This window comes from Manacus vitellinus, unplaced genomic scaffold (genome assembly GCF_001715985.3).
Source record: "Manacus vitellinus isolate BGI_N305 unplaced genomic scaffold, ASM171598v3 scaffold_20_pilon, whole genome shotgun sequence".
Taxonomy (NCBI): domain Eukaryota; kingdom Metazoa; phylum Chordata; class Aves; order Passeriformes; family Pipridae; genus Manacus; species Manacus vitellinus.
Genome location: NW_021939471.1, coordinates 14,786,085 through 14,807,619, shown reverse-complemented (window position 1 = coordinate 14,807,619; position 21,535 = coordinate 14,786,085). Strand labels below are relative to the sequence as shown.

Sequence of the window (21,535 nt, the reverse complement as noted above, 5' to 3'; positions counted from 1 at the left end):
CAAAGTCACATTAAGTCATCATGATTACCATTATTATTATATATCGAGTTATGGCACACAATCCCATATGGTAGTGGCTGAATGAAAGTTCTTGCCCCAAAGAGCCTAAAACTGAATCTAAGATAAGAATTAGCAGAGGGGAATAGGGAGGGGCCTTAAGAATGGCAGGCATCCCACAAGCCCACATGGGAAAGCTTTTCAAGCTTTGGAGACAACATAGTCTTTCATTAGGCCAGAAGTTAAAAGTTAAAGAACAAGCACTAGTTGCAAGCGTGTGGATCCTTCTTTGGGATCCTCCTTTTTATGTAGATGTATCAGGAAGAGTTTTGAGTAGGGTTTAAGAGAGGGTGATGTTGCAGCAGACTAGAGTAGCTGAGAGTCAATGACTCAGCAGCAAATGAACCACTAAAGACTACAACAGCAGTGAATAAAAAACCCTATTGTGGCAGATTATTTGTGAATTTTATAGCCTTTATCCTTGACAGTCTGAAAATGCAGTTTTTGCACAAGCAGTCAGTGGTTACAGAGTGTGCTAAGGAGCCTCATCAGGCTTCCCTTCTGCATATCTAACTCTTGCTTTAAATCAGCTGGAGATAAACAAGTAGAAGTAATAGAGGGTTGGGCCCAGCATGTGTTCCTCTATGCAGATTATCATTCTTTATAATCATTAAGATATCAGATGTCATCTCATAATCCTCTCTCCTGAGTACTGCTCATTTACCCCTATAGTTATTTAAAGACTATTCTGTATCATTTACAGGAATTTTATGTATCTGTATCAGATGATACTAGAATGATTGCAGCACTAAAGGAGCAACTTCCAGAGCTAGAGAAAATTGTAAAGCAAGTGTAAGCACAGTTTTTGCTTCTTTCCCCCTCCCTGCCCTTTTTCACAGTAAACTGATGAACAAAATTTAACAAAATTCTTTGGTTATGTCTATTAAAAAGCCATTGTATGAATGGCTCTCAGTCATACAAGACTGAATGTTTGCATGCAGGCTTGTTTGGATTAATGTCTGTGGCCCTCTCTCTTCCACATCAGTCTTGCAAACAGCAGATTCTCATGGAGAGGTAGACAGAAGTTTATTTCATGCTTACATGAACTTTGTATAATATTTTTTCTTCCTTGGTCATAGATTAACTGTGGTATCATCTAGTCTTTTCATATATAAATATGAATATGTTGATATTTTAGTTTGACAAGTGGACCATGTTCTGTGGGTGATTTTGTACACAAAGTCTTACAGGTAATATTTAATGATATATTCTATGCTTTACCTTTTTATAGTTCTGAAGAACCTAAAGCACCACAAAAGAAGGTAAGATAATTTATTTGCTCACTTCTAAAGTAGAGTCTTAAGCACAGCAAATTCATAAGCATCTTCTCTTTAGTAATTATGGATATATTAAAAAAACACATTGAGGAAATAGCTTTTAACATTGTCAAATTTTGCATTGCTACTCTTTTTTCCTGCCATTGATAGGAGCTCTATTGTAATTCATGTATACCACATAATGCTTCTTTTTGCACTGATGTGAATCTTGATGATTCATTTTCAGCACAAAGTTCTTCTGCAGCTGTTCAACACAAGTGATGACAGGGCACAGAAGCGCCAGCCTATCAGGGGCAGCGACGAAGGTGAGTTCCTTCTCTGCAAAGTTTTCTTGAGCCACTGAGATTTGTGTAACTTTGTCTCTCTCAAAAATGTGGTCTAAAAATAAATAAAAGTACCTACCTACAGTTTTGAAGCCTGGCCTGAAGCAAACCCTTTTTACTTTTGCTAGCCCAGTATTCTCCATCGTTGATTTGAGGTGCTCCTGGTCTTTTCCCTTAGTTACTTGTGCTATCAAACACTGTGCTTCCTCAGAGGAAGATGTAAAAACCTTTAAAATAAGGAACGAACAAAACAGGTAAGAACCAGTACAGACAGTTTACTGCAGGTAATGGCAATGCAATAAATAGTGGTGCTGAAGGTCATGTTTGAGCCTCTGTCTCCCCACCATAGCTTGAGCTAACATGTACAGCTGTTGCTTTGCAAGATAGGACTGGAGCAGATAATCATGACACAGATCATACAATCATAGAATCTAGGCACACAGCCTAGAAAACAAAATCTACTGATTTGTCCTATTGCTAATGTTTGATTGTCTGAAGAGATTAAGGTAAAATTTACAGCAGCGTATAAGAATATAATTTTCAGATTATTGAAAAGGTACTTTCAGTGGTTGCTTTGGTGCATCTTCACCTAAACCAGCTTCTGTTTCAAGGTATTTGATATTTAAGGATAGCTCTTCCTAATGAACAACAATAAAAACAAGGCAACAAAATGCAAGGTCACGTAGCTTAGAAAGCTGGGCATAAACCAGATCGATGGAAGAGCTGTGTCAAAAGCTGGAACTAACTACATATGAACAACAGACATCCTGTCAGGCATGCAGCCTCTCTTGTCCATATCAGTGTTTCTTCTAGGCCTACAAAGAGGAAAACAGTTCCTGCTACCAGGGAAATACTACTTCTTGTATCTGTCCAGACAGGCAGTAACCGCTCCTTTCATGGCTGCACCTTTCTCATTCGCAGGGCAGGCAACGCACTGAACACTGAAAATCCATGGATATGTAACCCTCAAGGCTGCTTGACTTGCCTTGACAGCTAAGCTGAAGGAGTATTTTGCTTCTTCTGTCTTAAATTGATGTCAATTTGGGCTGCCTTACTTTTTGCAGGCTAATGTACTATCATACTGATTTCTAGGCAGCCAGAGGCCTGGGTTTATGTATTACTCTGTGAGCCAATTTGATCTGTACACACAAGTGTATACTTATTGCTCTGTGGTATTATTCTTCATCGTCTACCATATTCTTGATTCAACAATTACATACTTGCTTGCAAAAAACAGGTTGCAACACAGTTTGATTTAAGTTCTGGTTGTAACCAAGACTATTTTCAAATCTGTTTTGTAAATATGAAAATTATTTTCCTGTAAGTAAGAGAGTTTGCAGCCAGTTTTACTGACTCTTGAAAAGAAGTGTTGATTTAAAATAACATAATGTCTGGATCATAACAAAGTGTCTGATTAAATTAGTATCCGTAAATAACGTAACATCCATAAATAATGAATCATACATTCTCTCAGCTTCTCTTCATAGGGGAGGTGCTCCAGCCCTCTTGTCATCTTTGTGGCCTCTTCTGGACTCACTCCAGCAGGTCCACATCCTTCTTATGCTGGGGACCCCAGGGCTGGATGCAGAACTCCAGGAAGGGTCTCACAAGCAGGGGGAATCACCTTCCTCAGCCTGCTGGCCACTCTGCTTTTTATGCAACCCAGGACACAGTTGGCTTTCTGGGCTGTCAGTGCACGTTGCCAGATCTTGTAGAGCTTCTTGTGAACCAGCACCCCCAAGCCCTTCTCCTCAGGGCTGTTCTCAATCCGTTCTTTTCCTGCCTATGTTTGTGCTTGGGATTGCCCCGACCCAGGTGCAGGACCTCGCACTTGTTAGGCTTCATGAGGTTTGCACAGACCCACCTCTCAAGCCTGTCAAGGTCCTTTCTGGATGGCATCCCTTCCCTCCAGCACTTCAGTAGTGAAACACTAGTTTATTAAAACATGGTTTATTACAAGTTCTGAGAAATCAGAGATTTCTATATTAGAAATTGTAGAACATCTGTGAAATGGGGAGCTATCAAAACTGTAGTGATTTATTGATGCTTTGTTTCGTTTGTGAGGAGTGGTTACTGAAGTGAAAGTAATTTGGTACAGTAAATCTGTGGTTTTTACACGTGGAATACTCCATGCAGTCTTCTTTTCTTTAGTTCTGTTTAAGGTGTACTGCATAGACCAAACCTATACCACTATCCGGGTGCCAGTGTCTTCCTCTGTGAAGGAAGTGATCAGCGCAGTAGCAGACAAGCTGGGTTCTGGAGAAGGCCTCATCATTGTGAAGATGAGTTCAGGAGGAGGTACTGTATTTGCATCATCTTAAACACTTCTCAGTTATGGTGAAGCAGAATATTTGGAGGGATTGAAAGACTAATTCTGTCAAGGCTTTTATACCCATGTGCATGTTCAGCTAGTACACAAGTTCTGTCTTAGAGGCAAGTCCTTCCTCTACTGCAGGCACAGGCTGGAGCTCACATGGGAGACAGGAAAATGGAGAAGCTTGTGTAAACATGCTACAGAGCAGAGCTACCCCAGTTTTCCTTCACTGTTAGACTTGTAAGAGTTTTTAAACAACAGGAATAGGAGGTAAGTATGGATAATCCCAGGCTAGACTTAGGAATCAACAACCTCAGAAAACACTGCAGTGCAGACATTCTGGTAGTGGTCATTACCATTCTGGCTGCTCTGCCCATGCGAGGCACTACAGAGCAGCTTAGTACCAAACTCACTGACCTCATGTTCGCTGAGGGTCAGGAGTCAGACCCCACTAATAGGCTGTGAAAATGTTAAGAGTAGCTGCAAGGTGAATTCTTCTGGAGCATTGGTGATGTTCAAGTGCTTTAGTTGAGTATGACTGTGTGGAGACACACAGAGGTAATGAGAGCTGTGTTGGAAGGCATTTTTGCAAACAGTGGTGCCTGCCAAAAACAGCTCACTTCCTGAGAACTAACACCAGGCAGCTTTTCTTTTTGCAGTTGCAGCAATTTTTTATTGTCAGATTTGCTGACAGCCATCACATGCTGAAAGAAACTATTTTGTAAGTTACTTCATTGTCTTTTCTTTACCTGTGATGTGATGCTCTTTTAGAACTGCTGTAATGCATTTTATCACCTCCTTATGCATTTACTATCTTCCAAAGCAATTTCTATTAAGAACAGCTCTCCAAATGCTTACAGTTCAGCAAAGAATGAATGGAGTCCCTAATTATGGCTTAATTTTTGTAGGCAGTTTCTAGAGATGGCATCATAGGCTTCTTGAGCTGTCTGTACAGTTTGGGACTGGGATTCTAGTTTTCTAGGAGACTGGTTTGGGCTGAGTTTATCATCACATTTCTTCAATAAAGAGGACCTTGTTGTCATCTATCTTGTATCCTGGACATTGGGTTACTGAGAAAAATTTGTTCCCAGGAGGGTGATCTGTGCCGTTGTTGGACCAGTCCTGCTGTAAATTCTACATATATATAATAATAATAAATAATAATTTGTTTAATTTTTACAGAAAAGGTTGTGCTCAAACCTCATGATGTTTCAGTGTTTACCACTCTCAGTGTTAATGGACGGCTGTTCGCTTGCCCCCGGGATCAGTTCGATTCACTGGTATGTATGTATGCAGTTCTCAGGAAGGTCAGTGCTGCAGTTCATTTGGACACTTGGCCCTTTTTGGATTATCAGTGCTTTAGGTAATAACGAGTGGAAACCTTCACAACAAAGGACTTGTCACAGTGCTATGGGATGAGCTCTGAAATTAAAACAAGCTAATATTACAATTTCCTAAAATAGACCGGAAATCCATCCATCTGATCCACATAACAGCACTTGATCCCAGTACTCTCAATCGGTCAGACTGAGCATTTAGGAAGAGTAGAATATTGTCACTAAGACATGCAGCAATTCCTCATTACAGAATTATCTCCTCAAAGCCATAGGGATATATTCTCAAAGATAAGTGTTACCAGTTAAAGCATTATGGAGATTTGATTCCAACAGTAAATTCCTTAAAATCTTTTATTTCTCATCCCCACAAAATACTGTGTCAAAATCTCAGATTTTGATTCTAAGTAGGATCACAGAAAATATTCCCGGTAGAAAGTCTATTTTTTCTTAGGTAGAATTGCTCATAAGTACTTACAGTTTATACAGCCATTCTAACAGTCTGCATGGGGTCTGCTTTTATAGAGTTTGATTTGACTGTACTTTTTGTTCCTTTTATTTCATTAAAAACAAATGTCATTGCCAAGTCATGTCAGCATGAACTCTATTACTCCTAGCCTTGTTTCAGCCTCCTGTATGCTTTTAACAAGCCACTTAGTATGTATGCCTGATTTCTTTTATAGATATGGTAAAATCTATGCTTTGCTGCTGCTTTCAATTTAGTAACCAAGGAATGCACATCCAGCATATGTAGTTCCATGCAGAGATACCTCTTGTTCAGTTTATTTAATTCTGGTGTTCCCTTAAGGTTAATTAATCCTGCCAAGTAGACACCCTCATGGGGCATGCTCTGTAAAGCAGGGGTGTTGCATCAGTACAGCTGCACTGGGCACTTACATATGGCTCTGCATTGTCTGTGTACACATAGCTCTGGCAGCAAATTGTCATGTCTTTCTGTGCCTTTTCCCTGTGCCATTTACCATGGATGAAGTCCTCAAAATGCTGCAGGAAGCTCCGTACAGGCCTGCAACGTGCTTGTTTTCATCAACTAGTCTGACCAGTAGGAATTAGAGAGGTACATTCAGCACCTTAAAAATGGTTCTCAGCACTGCATAGCAGAATACATCCCCTTGTCAGCTGCATTTTTTCAAAGAGGTATAAACAAATAGAAAAATGTTACAACCTTATCTGTCTCCCAGTTTAATCCTTTCACATTCCAATTTCTGGCTGCTGCCTGTGCATGAACATTTATTCACGTTACATTTGGCAATTCTCATGTGAAAATTGTTCTGGGTTAGATGAATTTTCAGATATGCTGTGAGTTTGCATCTAAGTGCTTCTTTCCTAGTCCTGGAAAATACGTGTTTGTTATGGTAACAGCTATGTTGTGTTTGTCTCCAAATAGGGGAAAAAAACCCTCTTTCAATCTCTGGGCAATTCTCTTTCCACAGATTTCCACAAATTAGGATTTTCTACACAAAACTGCTCTGCTTTTATTTCATACGTTGTCATAAACTAAAGAAATTTTGTGTTTGTGCAAATCCCAATTCAGAGCAATCTGCAGACTTTTATAAGATTGATGGCTGTCCTGTTTTTTTTTATTAGAGGATACTTTTCTTATATACACTTTTTTAAAAAATTGTGGATGAAGCTTTTAAGGTAATAATGCTTTTATTTGGTTTAGTAGTTTTTAATTAGTTTGTATTATGCTGATATTTGAAAGAAGAGTTTTCCCTAGAGAACAAAGCAAGAATACATACAGGAATAAAGCTCCTACATACTGTGTGTTACTGAGAAAGTGATTTGATGTATTAATCCAGTCAGTCCTTTTTCTATTGCTAATATATTAATCTTATGTAAAAGAGAATTCATTTAGTAAGCTCATTTTTTATATTGCAGTGTGTAAATATGGTCTGTTAATGTTGCTGACTCCACTGAGTTTGTACTCAGAAAGGAGTCTGTTGACAATTCCGTGCTCCATCATTATCTGTTTAACAAAGAGGCGATGAGAAACTGGGAAACTTGTCAGTGAACTCTGCTGCCCTCTCCTGGGAACAGAACAGCTGACCTGCGAGTTCACAGGCAGCTGAACTGATGTTACACGTTCGAATTTGTTAGGATTGTTAGTATTTGTTAGTATTTTGGCAGCGCTGGTTCAAACACTTTGAACCTAATATGTACAACAGACTGTTTCAAATCTGACTTGACCTCAAGCCACGTTTTAAATCTCTGTTTAATGTAAGATTTACTTGTATGCAAAACTATAGGTCACATCTCAGTTATTAGCTGCTATGGAAGTGTCTTTCAAAAATGTTTTGTACTTGATTCTTTCTCATAAGACTGTGTGCATACCATTTTAATTGGCGTAGCCAGGATTTTTACAGTCACAAATGGTGCCTCCCTATACTGTCAAAGAGAAAGTATGAGGTTATTTTATAAATGATCAGATCACCTTGCAAGCATTGCAGATTTTTGAAGAATGGAAGATGTAATAATTCCCATCATTAGAATCAGGAATATGTAAAATTATTTTCCTTGTGCTTTGTGGCCTAGTTATTTGCATACATGATAAGGAAACATAACAAAAGTTTTGTGGAAAGATCCTAAACAAACACACATGCTTTAGTTAGCACGTGTATTGAAGCATTTATTTCTAGATTCAATTTTTAGAACGATGTTAAAAATAACACACTGAGAACAGCCTGGTTTATGTTTCTTATGGTGCCCCTGAAGAGCTTTCGGAATTTTCCTGACTATCCTGTACGTATTGAATACTGATTTTACACAGGGCTTTTCATTTCCTAATACCTACCTGTGGTTAAAAGCAAATTTCAGTTTTACTATTAGAAACATGCTTAGAAAAGCGAGGACACTGAAAAAAAAAAGAGTTAGAAACATAGTGAAAGGATGGCACCAATCATGCACTTAAGCATTTCTAAAATATTTTTATACCATTTTTCTGTTTGTAGGCACCATTACCAGAACAAGAAGGACCATCTACTGGTACAGTAGGAACATTTGAACTGATGAGTTCCAAAGACTTAGCACATCAGATGACAATTTATGACTGGGAACTCTTCAACTGTGTGCATGAGGTATGAGGACCTATCTATTCAGCAGGTTAGAATCTTCTAGAAGATGTTTAGTTGTACATTATAGGTTTTTGCATTATTTCCAAAACTTTTTCAAAGCTTGATTTTCAAAAATCCTACAATAAAGCCACCTACAGGTTTCAAAAGTATAAGACATTCTTAATTCTATAAGCAAAATACAAAAATAAAGTTCTGGACATGTGCTGCTCATTGAATTACTTTTGTATGTTTTAAGGTATAAAGCATCTGTAGTTATGCTTTTACTATGCCTCAGCTATTGTCTACTGGATTTGTAACCTGAATCCTTGTCATCTCTGCAGCAATAAATGTAAACTGCAGAGCAAGTTTCAGGCTAGATACTCATCTGGTCATTCTTAGCCTCTTTCCTCTGTTCAAAAGATTAGAAAAAAAATTCCAAACTGTTTTCTCTTTTCTAGCTGGAATTGATCTATCACACTTTTGGAAGGCACAATTTTAAAAAGACCACAGCAAATCTGGACTTGTTTTTAAGAAGATTTAATGAAATTCAGTTCTGGGTGGTCACCGAGATTTGTCTTTGCTCTCAACTCAGCAAGCGTGTTCAGCTGTTAAAGAAGTATATTAAGATAGCAGCCCAGTAAGTATACAGTCATATGTGAGCTGGAAGTGAGTTTCAGTATGGTCAGTATGTTTTTATTTTCTATTTTCAGACAGCCACACACAGTAGAGGTTAAAAGATTTTCTATTTCCTAATTCTGTCCATTTTCTTACAGGGCTGTATAGAACCTTGTTAATATATATTCTTTCCTGTGCTGCTCTCCATTACTCCTTGATCTGTGATTTCTTAGGGCCATGTTTTCACATCAAATTTCTGAGTAAATATATTTCAGTTTGTCATGACGAATCCTTCATTTACCCTTACATACATTAGCAATTATTAATATGGAAATTAGTAAGTATTAACAAAATCGAGCCTTAATTTTCCTGAAAACAGAATTACTTCTGGTGCTGCTCAGGAAAACCATTCTCAGAATTGCCCCGGGTGGGGGAAGGCAAGAGGAGAGAGCAAAGAGATGATGATGCTCGTGTTACTTTCAGTCTGCTTGGGATTCGCAGCAAGTTCGCTCACAATACAAAACTGGGGGGAGTGTCTGATACACCTGAAGGCTGTGCTGCCATTCAGTGGGGCTTTTGATAAGCTGGAGAGTGGGGCAGAGAGAAACCTAATGAGGTCCAACAAAGGCAACTCCTCAGGGTCCTACTCCTGGGGAGGAATAACCCCAAGTACCAGCACAGGCTGGGGGGCTGACCTACTAGAGTTCATTCAGCTTTGTGGACAAGGACCTGGGAGTATTGGTGGGTGACAAGTTGACCATGAACCAGCAGTGTGCCCTTGCAGCCAGGAGGGCCAGTGGTATCCTGGGGTGCATAAGGAAGAGAGTGGCCAGCAAGTCACAGGAAGGAGGTGATCCTCCCTCTCTACTCAACCCTAGTGAGGCCACATCTGGAGTACTGTGTCCAATTCTGGGCTCCTCAGTACAAGAAAGACAAGGAGCTCCTGGAGAGGGTCCAGCAGAGGTCACAAAGATAATTAGGGATGTGGATCATCTCTGTTATAAAGAGAGACTGCAAGAGCTGGGCCTGTTTAGTCTGGAAAACAGAAGACTGAGAGGGAATCTCATCAATACATTCAAATATGTCAAAGGCAGGTACCAAGAGGATGGTGCCAGACTCTTTTCAGTGGTGCTCAATGACAGGACAAGAAGCAATATCCATAAACTAAAACACAAGAAGTTCCACCTCAACAGGAGGAAGAATTATTTACATTGAGGGTGGCAGAGCACTGGAATAGGCTGCCCAAGAACAATGTGGAGTCTCCCTCTCTGGACACATTCAAAACCCACCTGGACGCATTCCTAAGTAATCTGCTCTAGGTGACCCTGCCTTGGTAGAGGAGTTGGACTAGATGATTTCTAGAGGTTCCTCTGTGATTTTTTTTCAAATACTTTTGTTTTAAAATGCAGGAATATAAATGTCCTAATTTTTTACTTACTGCTGGGTCTTAGGTTAGATAGCAGGCCATTCTTGCTGTCTTCTTTTATTCCTATTCAAAGCTACTTGGAGCCTTCATGCCAGACATCTCAGCCTTGACTCCTTAAAGACAGTGACTGACTTCAGAGGGAGCAGGGCATGTCCATGCCCTGCATAGCTACTAATTTTTATCAGTGTTTCCCTATCTTTCCAGTTTGTGGTGTTTTTATTGTGTTCATTGCTGTCTGAACAGTTTGCTGAGGTGTGCGGTGTTTGTCTATGGCTTTGGGCATTGTGACTAGAAGCCTTTAGGCAGTTTTACCCAACAGGCATGTTGTTACTTGCAGTTAAACCATAAGTTTTAACTTTTTTGCATCATTAAATGGACTTGTGTAAAGGAAGAGATTACTATTACAGCTGTGGTGCCACCCTCCTCCCAGTTAGTAATTGCACATAGCTGAAGTCTGTGTTCACACTGAAACTGGGTGGCTCCTTCCTCTGGGATGCCCTGCTCTGCAAGTACTAGCTTCCTTCTGGGAGCTCCTTTGGGCCCTCATGTTGGATTACAATTGGTCAAAGCTGAAGACTTTCAAAATCTAGTGGTGGGCATGCAGGATCAAGTTTATAATTAGAACAGAGAACAGAATTTACCTCTTTAGTTTCTAAAAATACATATATCACATATTCCATTATCTCACTGCACAGTGCAGGAGTGGGAAGGCAGCCGCTGGCCTGGCAAACTGCGCCCAGGAGAGGGCAGTGGCACCCACACACAGATGCATCGGGGTCTTTCCTAAACTCAGGCATGAAGTGGGGAAAATGTTGAAATGTGGTCATTAAGATACAGTAGTAATTTCCATGAACGCTTGAAATCAAAGTATCCTAAAAATTACAGTTAAATACCTCCTTAATAAACGGCCCTAGCCCATGGGTTTTTCAGAGTCATGGGTTTAATCCTGTGCTATTTACAACAGCCTGACAACCTCCTGTTTACTTCCATGTTTCTGGTATCACTACAATGCTAAAAATAAATAGCTAAAAGCAGTCTGCTCTGCTGAGTCCTCTTTGTCTCCTAAAAGCAGAGAAATCTGAAGCACAAGATTTTCCTCTGTACAAACCAAGAGGGCAGGTTTAATTGCAGCCGCTGGAAAGGCTCTGGGAAGTTTTGCCAGGCTGCTGCCCTCTGTGCAGTGCTACCATGGTAACGGGTGCTACAGCATGCACTAAAACAAACACAAAGTGCACCGAAGTTAGAGGGGGGAAAAAGCCCAGGCCTTGAAGCAGTATCTTTGAGGAAGTTTTGCCTGTGAAGATCCTTGAGACCTAATGAGAACTTTACCCTACCTAGAAGTACTAGACTCATTAGAAAAGTGTCTGGGGAGAACAGCTCAGCGCTGCACTATTAATCTTAGGCATAGCTAGTGGTAACAAGATGCCTCACATGTACCAATTTTCAAAGATAACTGCTACTGAGAACCCTGTTTCAGTTCTGTGGCTTGGGGCTCAGATGCCATCGCAGGAGGCACGTCATTTTGTGTCTGCCACCCCACTCACCCTGTGATGTGTGCTCCCAGTCTGTGCAGGCAAGGCCAAGTGCTGGCTCCAAGTGCTGTGCAAATGTGCTTTCAGTTCCAGGAGCCAGAGTCGCTTTTGCATCTGCTGGAAAAGGATGCAGAGGTTACCAGGTTCATCTCTTTTCTCCAGCTATTGTAGGATTAAACTTTCAAACAAAAGGGAAAAGTGAACTATATTTCCAACAGTGAGTTCTTCCTATATTAATTGCATTAGAAAGGCCTTCTGGGATGTGCTTGCACATACTCTTATGGATATCCACAAACCCAGTTTGTGTATATTTCCTCTTTGCAGATATATGCACAGGCTATTTAGAAGCCTTTTTGTGTGTCACTGTACTCAGACACTTTCATTCAGTTTTTGAAAATCATTCTTCCCGTACACATGCATATGTTATAAGCCCAATGAGCCTATAAGAAATTTTTGAAGTGTGTGTGTGTTTATAGAGAAAATGCCAAGATGAATATGCTCGTGTAAGTACCGAGAGATTCTAACCACACATGTGTTTTTGTATTGGAGACAAGAGAGTATGTATGTGTGTGTGTTCACTATTCATAACAACAGGAAGATTTTTCCAGTACAATCCATTTTGGAAACAGAGCGATCTCTGTTCTGAGCACATTGTGGTGCTTTAGAGGATCCACTTTCTGACATTTTACATGCAGTATATATGCAGTGGAGCCATGCAGCACTGTTTCTACTACCTTACAGGGCTCCTCTGTCTGAAACTGAACTATTTAGTGTAGAGCTTGTAGAATTTGCAGAAGTTCTAGTGTAGAATGTCATACATCTAGATGGATTTTAACTGGGACTTTGTCAAATTGCATTGCTTAACGAGGTCTTTGGCAAAACATTTCCTTTTTAAAATGAAGAGAGATTCAAATTAAATATTGCAGATACAGTTGCAGCTGCCTGCATTGTTTGAGCACTAGTGCTGTGTGGTACTAATTATTTTTACTGTGCCACAATTTACTCCTAATCCTGTCGTGGACTGTGCACAGATATCCCTTTATGGGTTTAGTTGTGCCTAGGGAAGAGGCTATCACTGATAGCCTATCCTAGCTGCATTTCATCTTTATTTCCCCTCAGATCCACTAATGAGGCACTCCCTGACCTGCTGGAGTCAGAACAAGTTGGTGTAGCTTTAGCGTTTTGATTTGTCCTTGCTAACCTTGCTCACTGTCCCTAATCTGACGTGGGAGAATTGTATGAGAAGCTCTGCCAGAAGATCTGAGGGGGCAGTAGTCTCCCAACAGACAGACCATCAGATGGGAGAGGTCATTTATTCACATGCTCAGTGTTCACACAGTGCAGACACAAGTAAGGCCCAGATCTAAAGGACTCACCCACTCAATACATCAAGTCTGGTGAAATGGAGGGACAGAAAGTAGAGAATGATGTGGATGATGGATGATAGAGATTAGCATGATGTGGCAGTTATGGAGTTGGACAGTAGGATGTGATGATGATTGTATTAATTTCATCTGAAGCTAAGGATACCTCAGAGGAGCTAAGAGCTTCAGGATGAATGAAAAAATCTGTCTGAGAATCATAGTTAGAATCTTATTAAAGTTTTCTTGGTAAATCATAGAATCATAGAATAGTTTGAGTTGGAAGCGACCTTAAAGATCATCTAGTTCCAACACCCCTGCCAAGGGCAGGGACACCTACCACTAGACCAGGTTGCTCAAAGCCTCATCCAGCCTGGCCTTGAGCAATTCCAGGAATGGGGCATCCAGAACTTCTCTGGGCAACCTGTTCCAGCGTCTCACCATGTCACAGTAAAGAAATTTTTCCTAATCTAAACCTGCCATCTTTCAGTTTAAAGCCATTAGCCCTTGTTCTGTCACTACATGCCTTTGTCCAAAGACGCTCTCCAGCTTTATTTCAGGCCCCCTTTAGGTATACTGGCAGGTGCTCTAAGATCTCCCTGGAGCCTTCTCTTCTCCAAGCTGAACAACCCCAGCTCTTTCAGCCTTTCTTCATAGCAGAGGTGCTCTGGCCCTCTCATGATTTTCATGGCCCTCCTTTGTACTCACTCCAGCAGATCCATGTACTTCTTATGTTGAAGGCCCCAGAACTGGTCACAGCACTCCAGGTGGGGTTTCACAAGAGTGGAGTAGAGGTGGAGATTCACCTCCCTCAGCCTGCTGGCCACACTGCTTTTGATGCAGCCCAGGACACAGTTGGCTTTTGGGGTACAAGCACATACTGCAAAGTCAGATAGAGGTTCTTGTCAACCAAAAACCCCAAACCCTTCTCCCCAGGGATGCTCTCAATCCATTCTCTGCCCAGCCTGTTATTTATGCTTGGGATTGCCCTGACCCAGGTGCAGGACCTTGCACTTGACCTTGTTGAACTTCATGATGTTCAAACACAGTTCCACCTCTCAAACCTCCCTCCACCATACTGACCACACCACAGAGCTTGGTGTCATCAGGAACCTTGCTGAGGGTGCCCTCAGTCGCACTGTCCATGTCACTGACAAAGATGTTAAACCCCAACAGTCCCAATACCAATGCCTAAGGAACACCACTCACATCAGAAGCAGCAGAAACTGAGGTGCTGAAATTGGATGTTGGCAAATCAGTTGAGAAAAATAGCGAATTATTTGTGAGAATCTAGTGAGACGCAGATTTATGAAGTATAGGCTTTTGTTCTCTCTCTCTCTCTTCCCTTCCCATTGGGTCAATGAGCCACCTGATGCAGTTCCAGCTGAGCAGCTGTGTCAACTGTTCCTGTGCCTACTCCTGCATGTGGCTTATTGGATCTTCCATAATACTGTTACATGTTCCAGTTTTTCCTGACTGGTAGCAAAAGTCCTTCTTTGCATCAGAGGTGAAGTGTGACCCAGAACTCCTAGTGCCCAGGATCTCTTTAATGATGCTGGTAACAAATGGCAGTTTTTTGCCTAAAACATACTAAAGAATTGAGAATCTGTAAGTAATAGAAACTCTGTACTGCAGGACAGGTCACTGGCATGGGACATCTCTAGACAACTGGTCTTCTCCCTTTAAAAAGACTCAGTAACCCTGAAAACTGCAATGAAGATCATCTAGGGAGAACTTCCAGCCTTCAGTAGCTGTTCAGAACCTGTCAGGAAATTCTGCAGCAAATGAGGTTGTAAACTACTTGCTTCCGCTGTTTCTGGTATCCCTTGGGACTGAACTGAGCCCTGTTTCAGTACTGTGTTTCTGGGTGGGGAATTGCTTAAAAAACTAGGAGTCCTTCCAGAATCTGGCACCCAATGAAGTGAAAGTAGAAGGTCATTTTAGGAGGGAAGGGAAATGAACCTCCAGAGTGTGGTGAAGTACTAGCACATTGGAGAAGAGGTGTCTGCAGACATGCTAGCCAGAGCTGCCCAAATTAAGTCACATGTAAGCTAGATGCCTGGCCGCAGCTCTCTTGAGATTGTCATATGTACTGCTCTGACTGATGTATACAACTTAAAACCTTGCCCTTTGTATTTCAGCTGTAAAGAATACAAAAATCTGAATTCCTTTTTTGCTATTATTATGGGACTAAGTAATGTTGCTGTGAGCCGTCTCTCATTAACATGGGAGGTAAGTCTTAGCTAAAATCCAATTCCAAGAAACTTGACAGGAATTTATGCTTTTAGTTAGGAAAACTGTGAATTGGGTCTTTATTATTGATAAAATTAGATCTACTAATTCAGCTCCTGACCGTAAGTCTTTAGTTAAGGCTGGCAATTTTTAGTAGTAAGGCAGTACACCGTACCCATAAGATGTGCTGAACAGTCACAAGCAGTTAACAAGAGTGACAACAGTGGCTTCAACTGATGAGCTAAACTGTCCAACAGGATAAGCAAGTTAGCCAGCTAACCTCTGAGATCAGCTCATCCTCTGTGTGCCTTTACTGGTGGTTCAGTGAGATCACTCCATGGATAATTCTCTAAAATTCATCCTCTGTTTATACATATTATTTTCTGATCTCCATAGGGACTCTGTTGCTCTGTTAAAGTGTGGGTTTAACCCACATTTAACTGTCTTAACCAGTTCTGCTTTTCTCTCTAACATGCATTTCCCTGCTTACTGTCAGAGGTGCTCTTCATTCTCAGAGCTTCCACCTTTTTCTGTGGCTTTGCTCTTTTGTATATCAGTATATAAAGGGGGTGCAGTGTCCAGCAGGGTGAGGTAGTAAACACATGTAACCCCTGAGAACATACTGGTTGTCAAAGCAGTGCAGATTTGAATGTGCATGTATTCTGTTCATTAGAAATTCAAAATAATTAGCATGACTATGTTATTGATGGAACTGAGACCAAAATTTGAACACCTTTACAAATGTGCTCTGAAACAGGAGATCAGACTAACACGTCCGAGAGGTCACCAGCCCTAATTTCAAAAGTACATGTTGCAAGGGGCATATACAATTGGTGCTATAGGCAAAGATTTTCAGTTTCTTAAAATAATGACCCTTCATTTGTGGCCACTGAGAGGATTTGGGAGAGCTGAAACAGTACAGTAGCATGAAGAGACAAGAAGGAATTGAATATATATACTACATACAGCAATCTGAAATGGGCACTGGGTCTGAGCTGAGGGGAGCACAGATCACTTGTAAGTGTGGGGTATTAACTTGAGATCAGGGAAATGTTATCACACTTCACTTCTGTAGAGCAGTCGGTTTATCAAGAGAATTTCTGCAATTTGATTTTTAGCCAGAAAAATATACAGAATAGACTTAAAAACAAACACATTGAGACCTGATTTTTGCTATATTATCATGCGTTTGCATTAGTTGCATGCACAAATTAGATATTTGCAGGTGCAAATGTCCAATTATACCACTTATTTCACAAATACCTAATCTGCATGCATATGCAAACTAGGCACACAGTTGTTGACACACATCATTAAAAATTAGGCCCTTGCTGTGGCACAGTGTAAATAGCTTGCTAGGGTACACACTCCAAATGTAGAAAGTATTGCAAAAAATTTCTGCACTAAAAAGTCTCTATTAATTTTTAATGTTATCCACTTCCAGTGGTAGTCTAATTAATTTAGCAAATGCAGAGAAATTTCTTGTTAAAACTAGAAAGTTGACGTATTCTGAGTGTACCTAAAAAATTACCGTGATGTCTGAAACTAATTTATAACATATCTTTTAGTCTTTATAGTGAAGTTATTTAATCTGTATGACATAACATGCATGCAGGGGGGAAAAAGTATTTAGTAAAGCCCATTTCATCTCAATCATTGCATCATCAACTGGCCATGTTTTATTTGTGTAGGTATTGTGGACTGAAAAAATATTCATTAATTTATACCCCAGAGAGTGGTAGAGGCCCTTTGCTGCTGGGCATGTCAAGATTTTAAGCAATAGTTGGAGATACATCATCATGATCAGAAAAACCTTCTGGAAATGCCCAGGCATGGATATGAATGTTTGCAAGGGCAATTCATCATAGGTATAATTAAGCTGAGCTGCCCCTACACAAGCTATGTGTAAACTGTGCTTTCAGATAGGCTATAATCAGGAACGTCCTGAAACCATTCACTTGAACTTCCACTTACATTCTGAATTCAGTGATTGTGATGTGAGCCAAACAAAAATCTGAATCTAAACATCCCAAAGGAGTAAATTCAAGTCAGGGTTTAAATCAGGATCCAGGTTTCATGGCTGGTCCCGTCTCTATTTATAATCTGGTTGCTAGGAAACATGTTGTATTTTAGATTAGCACATTGTTAGAAATATCTGGCAAAAAAGTGCACTTTCCTGACTTAGGGCGTTGTAGAAGGAACTAGCATTTACAGTAAAATTACCACACTAATCAGATTTAATTAAGGTTTGCTATTTTTGTTTTTATTAACAGAAACTTCCAAGCAAGTTCAAGAAGATCTATGCAGAGTTTGAAAGCTTAATGGTGAATAGCAATAGATCCCTTATCCTATGCACAATCTGAGATAATTCAGTTTCTGAGTAACTGATTTGAATTCCTTGATTCAGAACATTTTATGTGTCCTTGTTTGACTTTAAGAAGTTTATGATCCCTTTTTAGAGCTGCTAAAACAAGTATGTATGACTAATAAATTATACTCTTAGGAACCTACTCTAAGAGAACTTATGTGCCACTCAAAGTTAATCTGGGAACTCAGGAAAGCTTTATCACATGTTTTCTGATAGTACATATGGGAATTTCTATTTTTCAACCTGGATTTTTCCAGGCAATACATTTTAGTGTTACATATGCAAAACTGGATCTGCAGCTGCAAGGAGGGAAGAAAAATGTTTGGTTTCTTTTATGAAGAATGTTTTTGTAATCATATCTTACCTCGCTATTTGGCATGAAAAAATGTTTGTGTTTAGTGACTGCATTCTCATCATGTAAGCAGTCTGGGAGAAGGATGAAAGATGTCTGAATTTGCAGATACACTTTTAAAGGCACAGGAAAAAATAATTATTTTAATAAATGCCATGACACCTAAATGAATGCATACAGTGTCTCAATACATATAATAATACATATTAGTAATTATTTGATTTCTCTTTTTTCCATAAGGATCCATCGAGAAACCACAGGGCCTACAGACTAACTGTAGCTAAATTGGACCCTCCAATAATTCCTTTCATGCCACTACTTATAAAAGGTAAGCTTGGAAGTTACCAGAATTATTAACTTGAAAGCTATTTGTCAAATATTTGAAGGATAAGAGTAGCAGCAAGAAAAAGCAAAAATCAATCTCAGTGTGAGGTATGATCTTTTTCCATTATAAAAAGCATGACACAGAGACAAGAAAAACTGCTTTCATACATCTGAATATCATGCCTTGATTTTATTAGTCTTAGAAATGCTGCAAATTAAAACCTAAATGTTTTACTTTTACAGCTGCTGTGATTTTTGTAAGGGATAGATAAAATGTTCTGCTGGTTTGTATGGCCACAATTCAGTAATGGGCTTTTATGTGTCTTTTATTTCTATACAGACATGACGTTTACTCATGAGGGAAACAAGACATTCACTGACAATCTAGTAAATTTTGAAAAAATGGTATGTATAACATATTTGAAAGAAAACTTTAAAAGACCTCCCTATTCACCTCTTCAACCATGAACTTCTCAACAATGACTTCCAGGGCTGGAGAAAGTGAAGGCAGGAGCAAGAGCTGGCAAAAATAGTCTGTGTTGTGCAAAGCGCCTGGGACCTCTGGGTTTTGGAAAACCTCACAGAGGTGGAGAAGGAACTGAGCCATGCACAGCCAAAGTGTTTCCTAGGGGAGATAGCAGCAGTGACAGGAAGCAAAGCTGTCAGACACTTTTTAACAGCCAGTTTGGGACCAACCTGTGATTTTAACTGCTATTCCTTCAAACAAAACTGAACTGCCTCAGGTTGGGATAGTTCTGCATTGCTCCTCAGAGAATGAAGGAAGCATTAAATAGAATGTGCACAACATCTTATTTTCTTCTTTCCTTTAACAAGTGAAAGGAGACATCTGTGACTTGATTGCTTTCATATTGGAAAGGAGAATCAATGATAAAAGGTTAGATTATGCTCAAATTTGATTTATTTTAAATCCTACACGTAAGCTGTCATCATTTCAAACAGTGTTGTCAAAAACTGCAAGCAGGCAACTTGCCACCACAGAAATCTCAGCTGAAACTCAAGTTTCTCAGCAGTGGTTGCCAAGGCCATGTTCCTCCTTAATGACACCTGCATCTGAGAACTACGATAGCCAACCCAGCTATGAGCATCTGCATAGGGAAACAAAACCTGACTTACTGTTCTGGCAGTAAATTGTAGAATCACAGAATCACTAATGTTGGAAAAGACCTGCAAGATCAAGTCCAATCATTAACCCAGCACCACTGTGTTCACTAGTAAACCATATCCCCAAGTGCCACATCCACACACTCTTTGAACACTTCTAGAGATGGTGATTTCACCACTTCCTATGCCTATTCCAATGCCTGACCACCCTTACAGTGATGAAATTTTTCCTCACATCCAATCTAAACCTCCCCTGGTGCAACTTGAGGCTGTTTCGTCTCAGCCATTCAGCAGCCATGCTAGAGCATATCTCCTCTGGCATATTTGCTTGTTCTTAGTACTGCAGTAACCAGAACCACTCTATGGTTATTTCCACTGCATCGTGGAGGAGTTTGTCTGACCCTCTGAGTACTGATAACTGCAGAGGGGGAAAAAGGAGGACTTTCAGCTCTTGGAAAAACTTCAGAGAAAAGTGGTCATCACTCTGAGTGAATTCTCTTAGATTTTAATCTGTAGCTCCAGGACAGCCTCTGTCCTAGGGTGAAAATACCCCTCTACTAAGATGAGACTTTTTTGTGGGTAAATGGCAGCGCTAATGCCTGAGTAAGGGCCTGACCTCACTTTGCATATGCAGACTGTGTTGCCATCTCCTTCCAAAGGCCTTGAGCCTTCTACCTGCAGAAAAGAATTAGGTAGATAAATATATATATATTAATGTAGATAGTAAGTACTTTGGGGAACACAAAGGGATCTCAGACTTGGTTGGAGCACCTCCAAACCAGAAGGGATGGCAGCTGCATTGCTATAGCCATGGTTCTGTGGCTGCCTCCAACATCTCCACCTCCCTTGGCCTATTTACACCTCCTGAGCCAGAAGAGCCGGTACATCCACTGGCCTCAGAGCTCTGTCCCTCAGGCTCTTCTTTGTAGCTGATTATGTGTAAAAGCCATTACAGGAGGCAGGAGTTCTGTAAGCACTTCCATAGACAGAACTTCAACCCAGACTTGTCATTTAGAAATAGTTCTGCACCACCGTATACCACACTTTGGCACTCCCAAGGCCAGGAGTGAATTTTATAGCAGCCTAGACTGATCTAGGCTGCTGCAGATCTGACCTTTTCACCCTAGTCTGCCCATTGCCTTCTCTTCAGCAGGATGTTATCTCCAGAACAGCAGTTTATTAGTAGTACCCAAAAGTCTTAAATAATATTTTACACTGCAAGAAGGTAGTACCAGTAATTGGGGTTTTGATCATTTTCTTTAGGAGGGGGAAGTGCATATCAATTAATTTTTTTATGCTATATATTTTTTAAAGAATCAATATTATGTCTCACGTTCCTCCACTCAACGGAAAGGGAAACATTATCCTCTTTTAGTATTTTAAACCTTTCTTCAGTTGGTGCTCTACCTAAAAGCTCACTCTGCTTTTTCTCTTGGCCTTACTACAAGTATATCTTTTGTATTTTTATTGTTCTTCACTAGCTATTCTGCATGCTTCTATGGTGGTTTTACTGGCTCTCTCAACCCATAGCTGTTCAAAGCAACCTGTATTCAAATTCCACCCACATAATTCATTCAAATCCTAACATGGACCTGGCAGGTTTTAGCTTTTTGCATGTGACATCAGGTCAAGCAAAGAAGAAAAGCCTACTGTTAAACCTCAGTCGCTGCCGCCTACTTGTGTTGAGCTTACAACTGTCATATCCACACATAATTGCCAGATATTAACTAGTGAAGACAAGACCACTCAGCCAGATAACTCTCAGATAAATTTTGCTCTCTTTTACATAAGGATAAACCCAAGGTAAATCTGTGGTGTTACTCTGCC

At 40.2% G+C, this 21,535-nt stretch overlaps 1 protein-coding gene and 1 long non-coding RNA gene across 2 annotated transcripts in view; one reads left to right on the top strand and one right to left on the bottom strand.

The window, feature by feature from the left end:
• RAPGEF4 (Rap guanine nucleotide exchange factor 4) overlaps positions 1-21,535 on the top strand; it is a 129,907-nt gene that overhangs the window by 99,502 nt on the left and 8,870 nt on the right. The window contains exons 16-26 of the mRNA XM_029959556.1: positions 761-849; positions 1,289-1,319; positions 1,561-1,639; positions 3,809-3,955; positions 5,154-5,251; positions 8,275-8,400; positions 8,835-9,013; positions 15,452-15,542; positions 17,816-17,866; positions 18,503-18,590; positions 18,927-18,991. Coding sequence (XP_029815416.1) covers positions 761-849; positions 1,289-1,319; positions 1,561-1,639; positions 3,809-3,955; positions 5,154-5,251; positions 8,275-8,400; positions 8,835-9,013; positions 15,452-15,542; positions 17,816-17,866; positions 18,503-18,590; positions 18,927-18,991 — 1,044 coding nt within the window. The remainder of the gene's footprint in view (positions 1-760; positions 850-1,288; positions 1,320-1,560; positions 1,640-3,808; positions 3,956-5,153; positions 5,252-8,274; positions 8,401-8,834; positions 9,014-15,451; positions 15,543-17,815; positions 17,867-18,502; positions 18,591-18,926; positions 18,992-21,535) is intronic.
• Positions 1,763-13,698, bottom strand: LOC108639509. The gene is made up of 3 exons (XR_001920574.1): positions 13,651-13,698; positions 11,962-12,066; positions 1,763-1,884 (listed from the first exon to the last, which is right to left on the bottom strand). It is a non-coding gene; the product is annotated as an uncharacterized LOC108639509 (long non-coding RNA).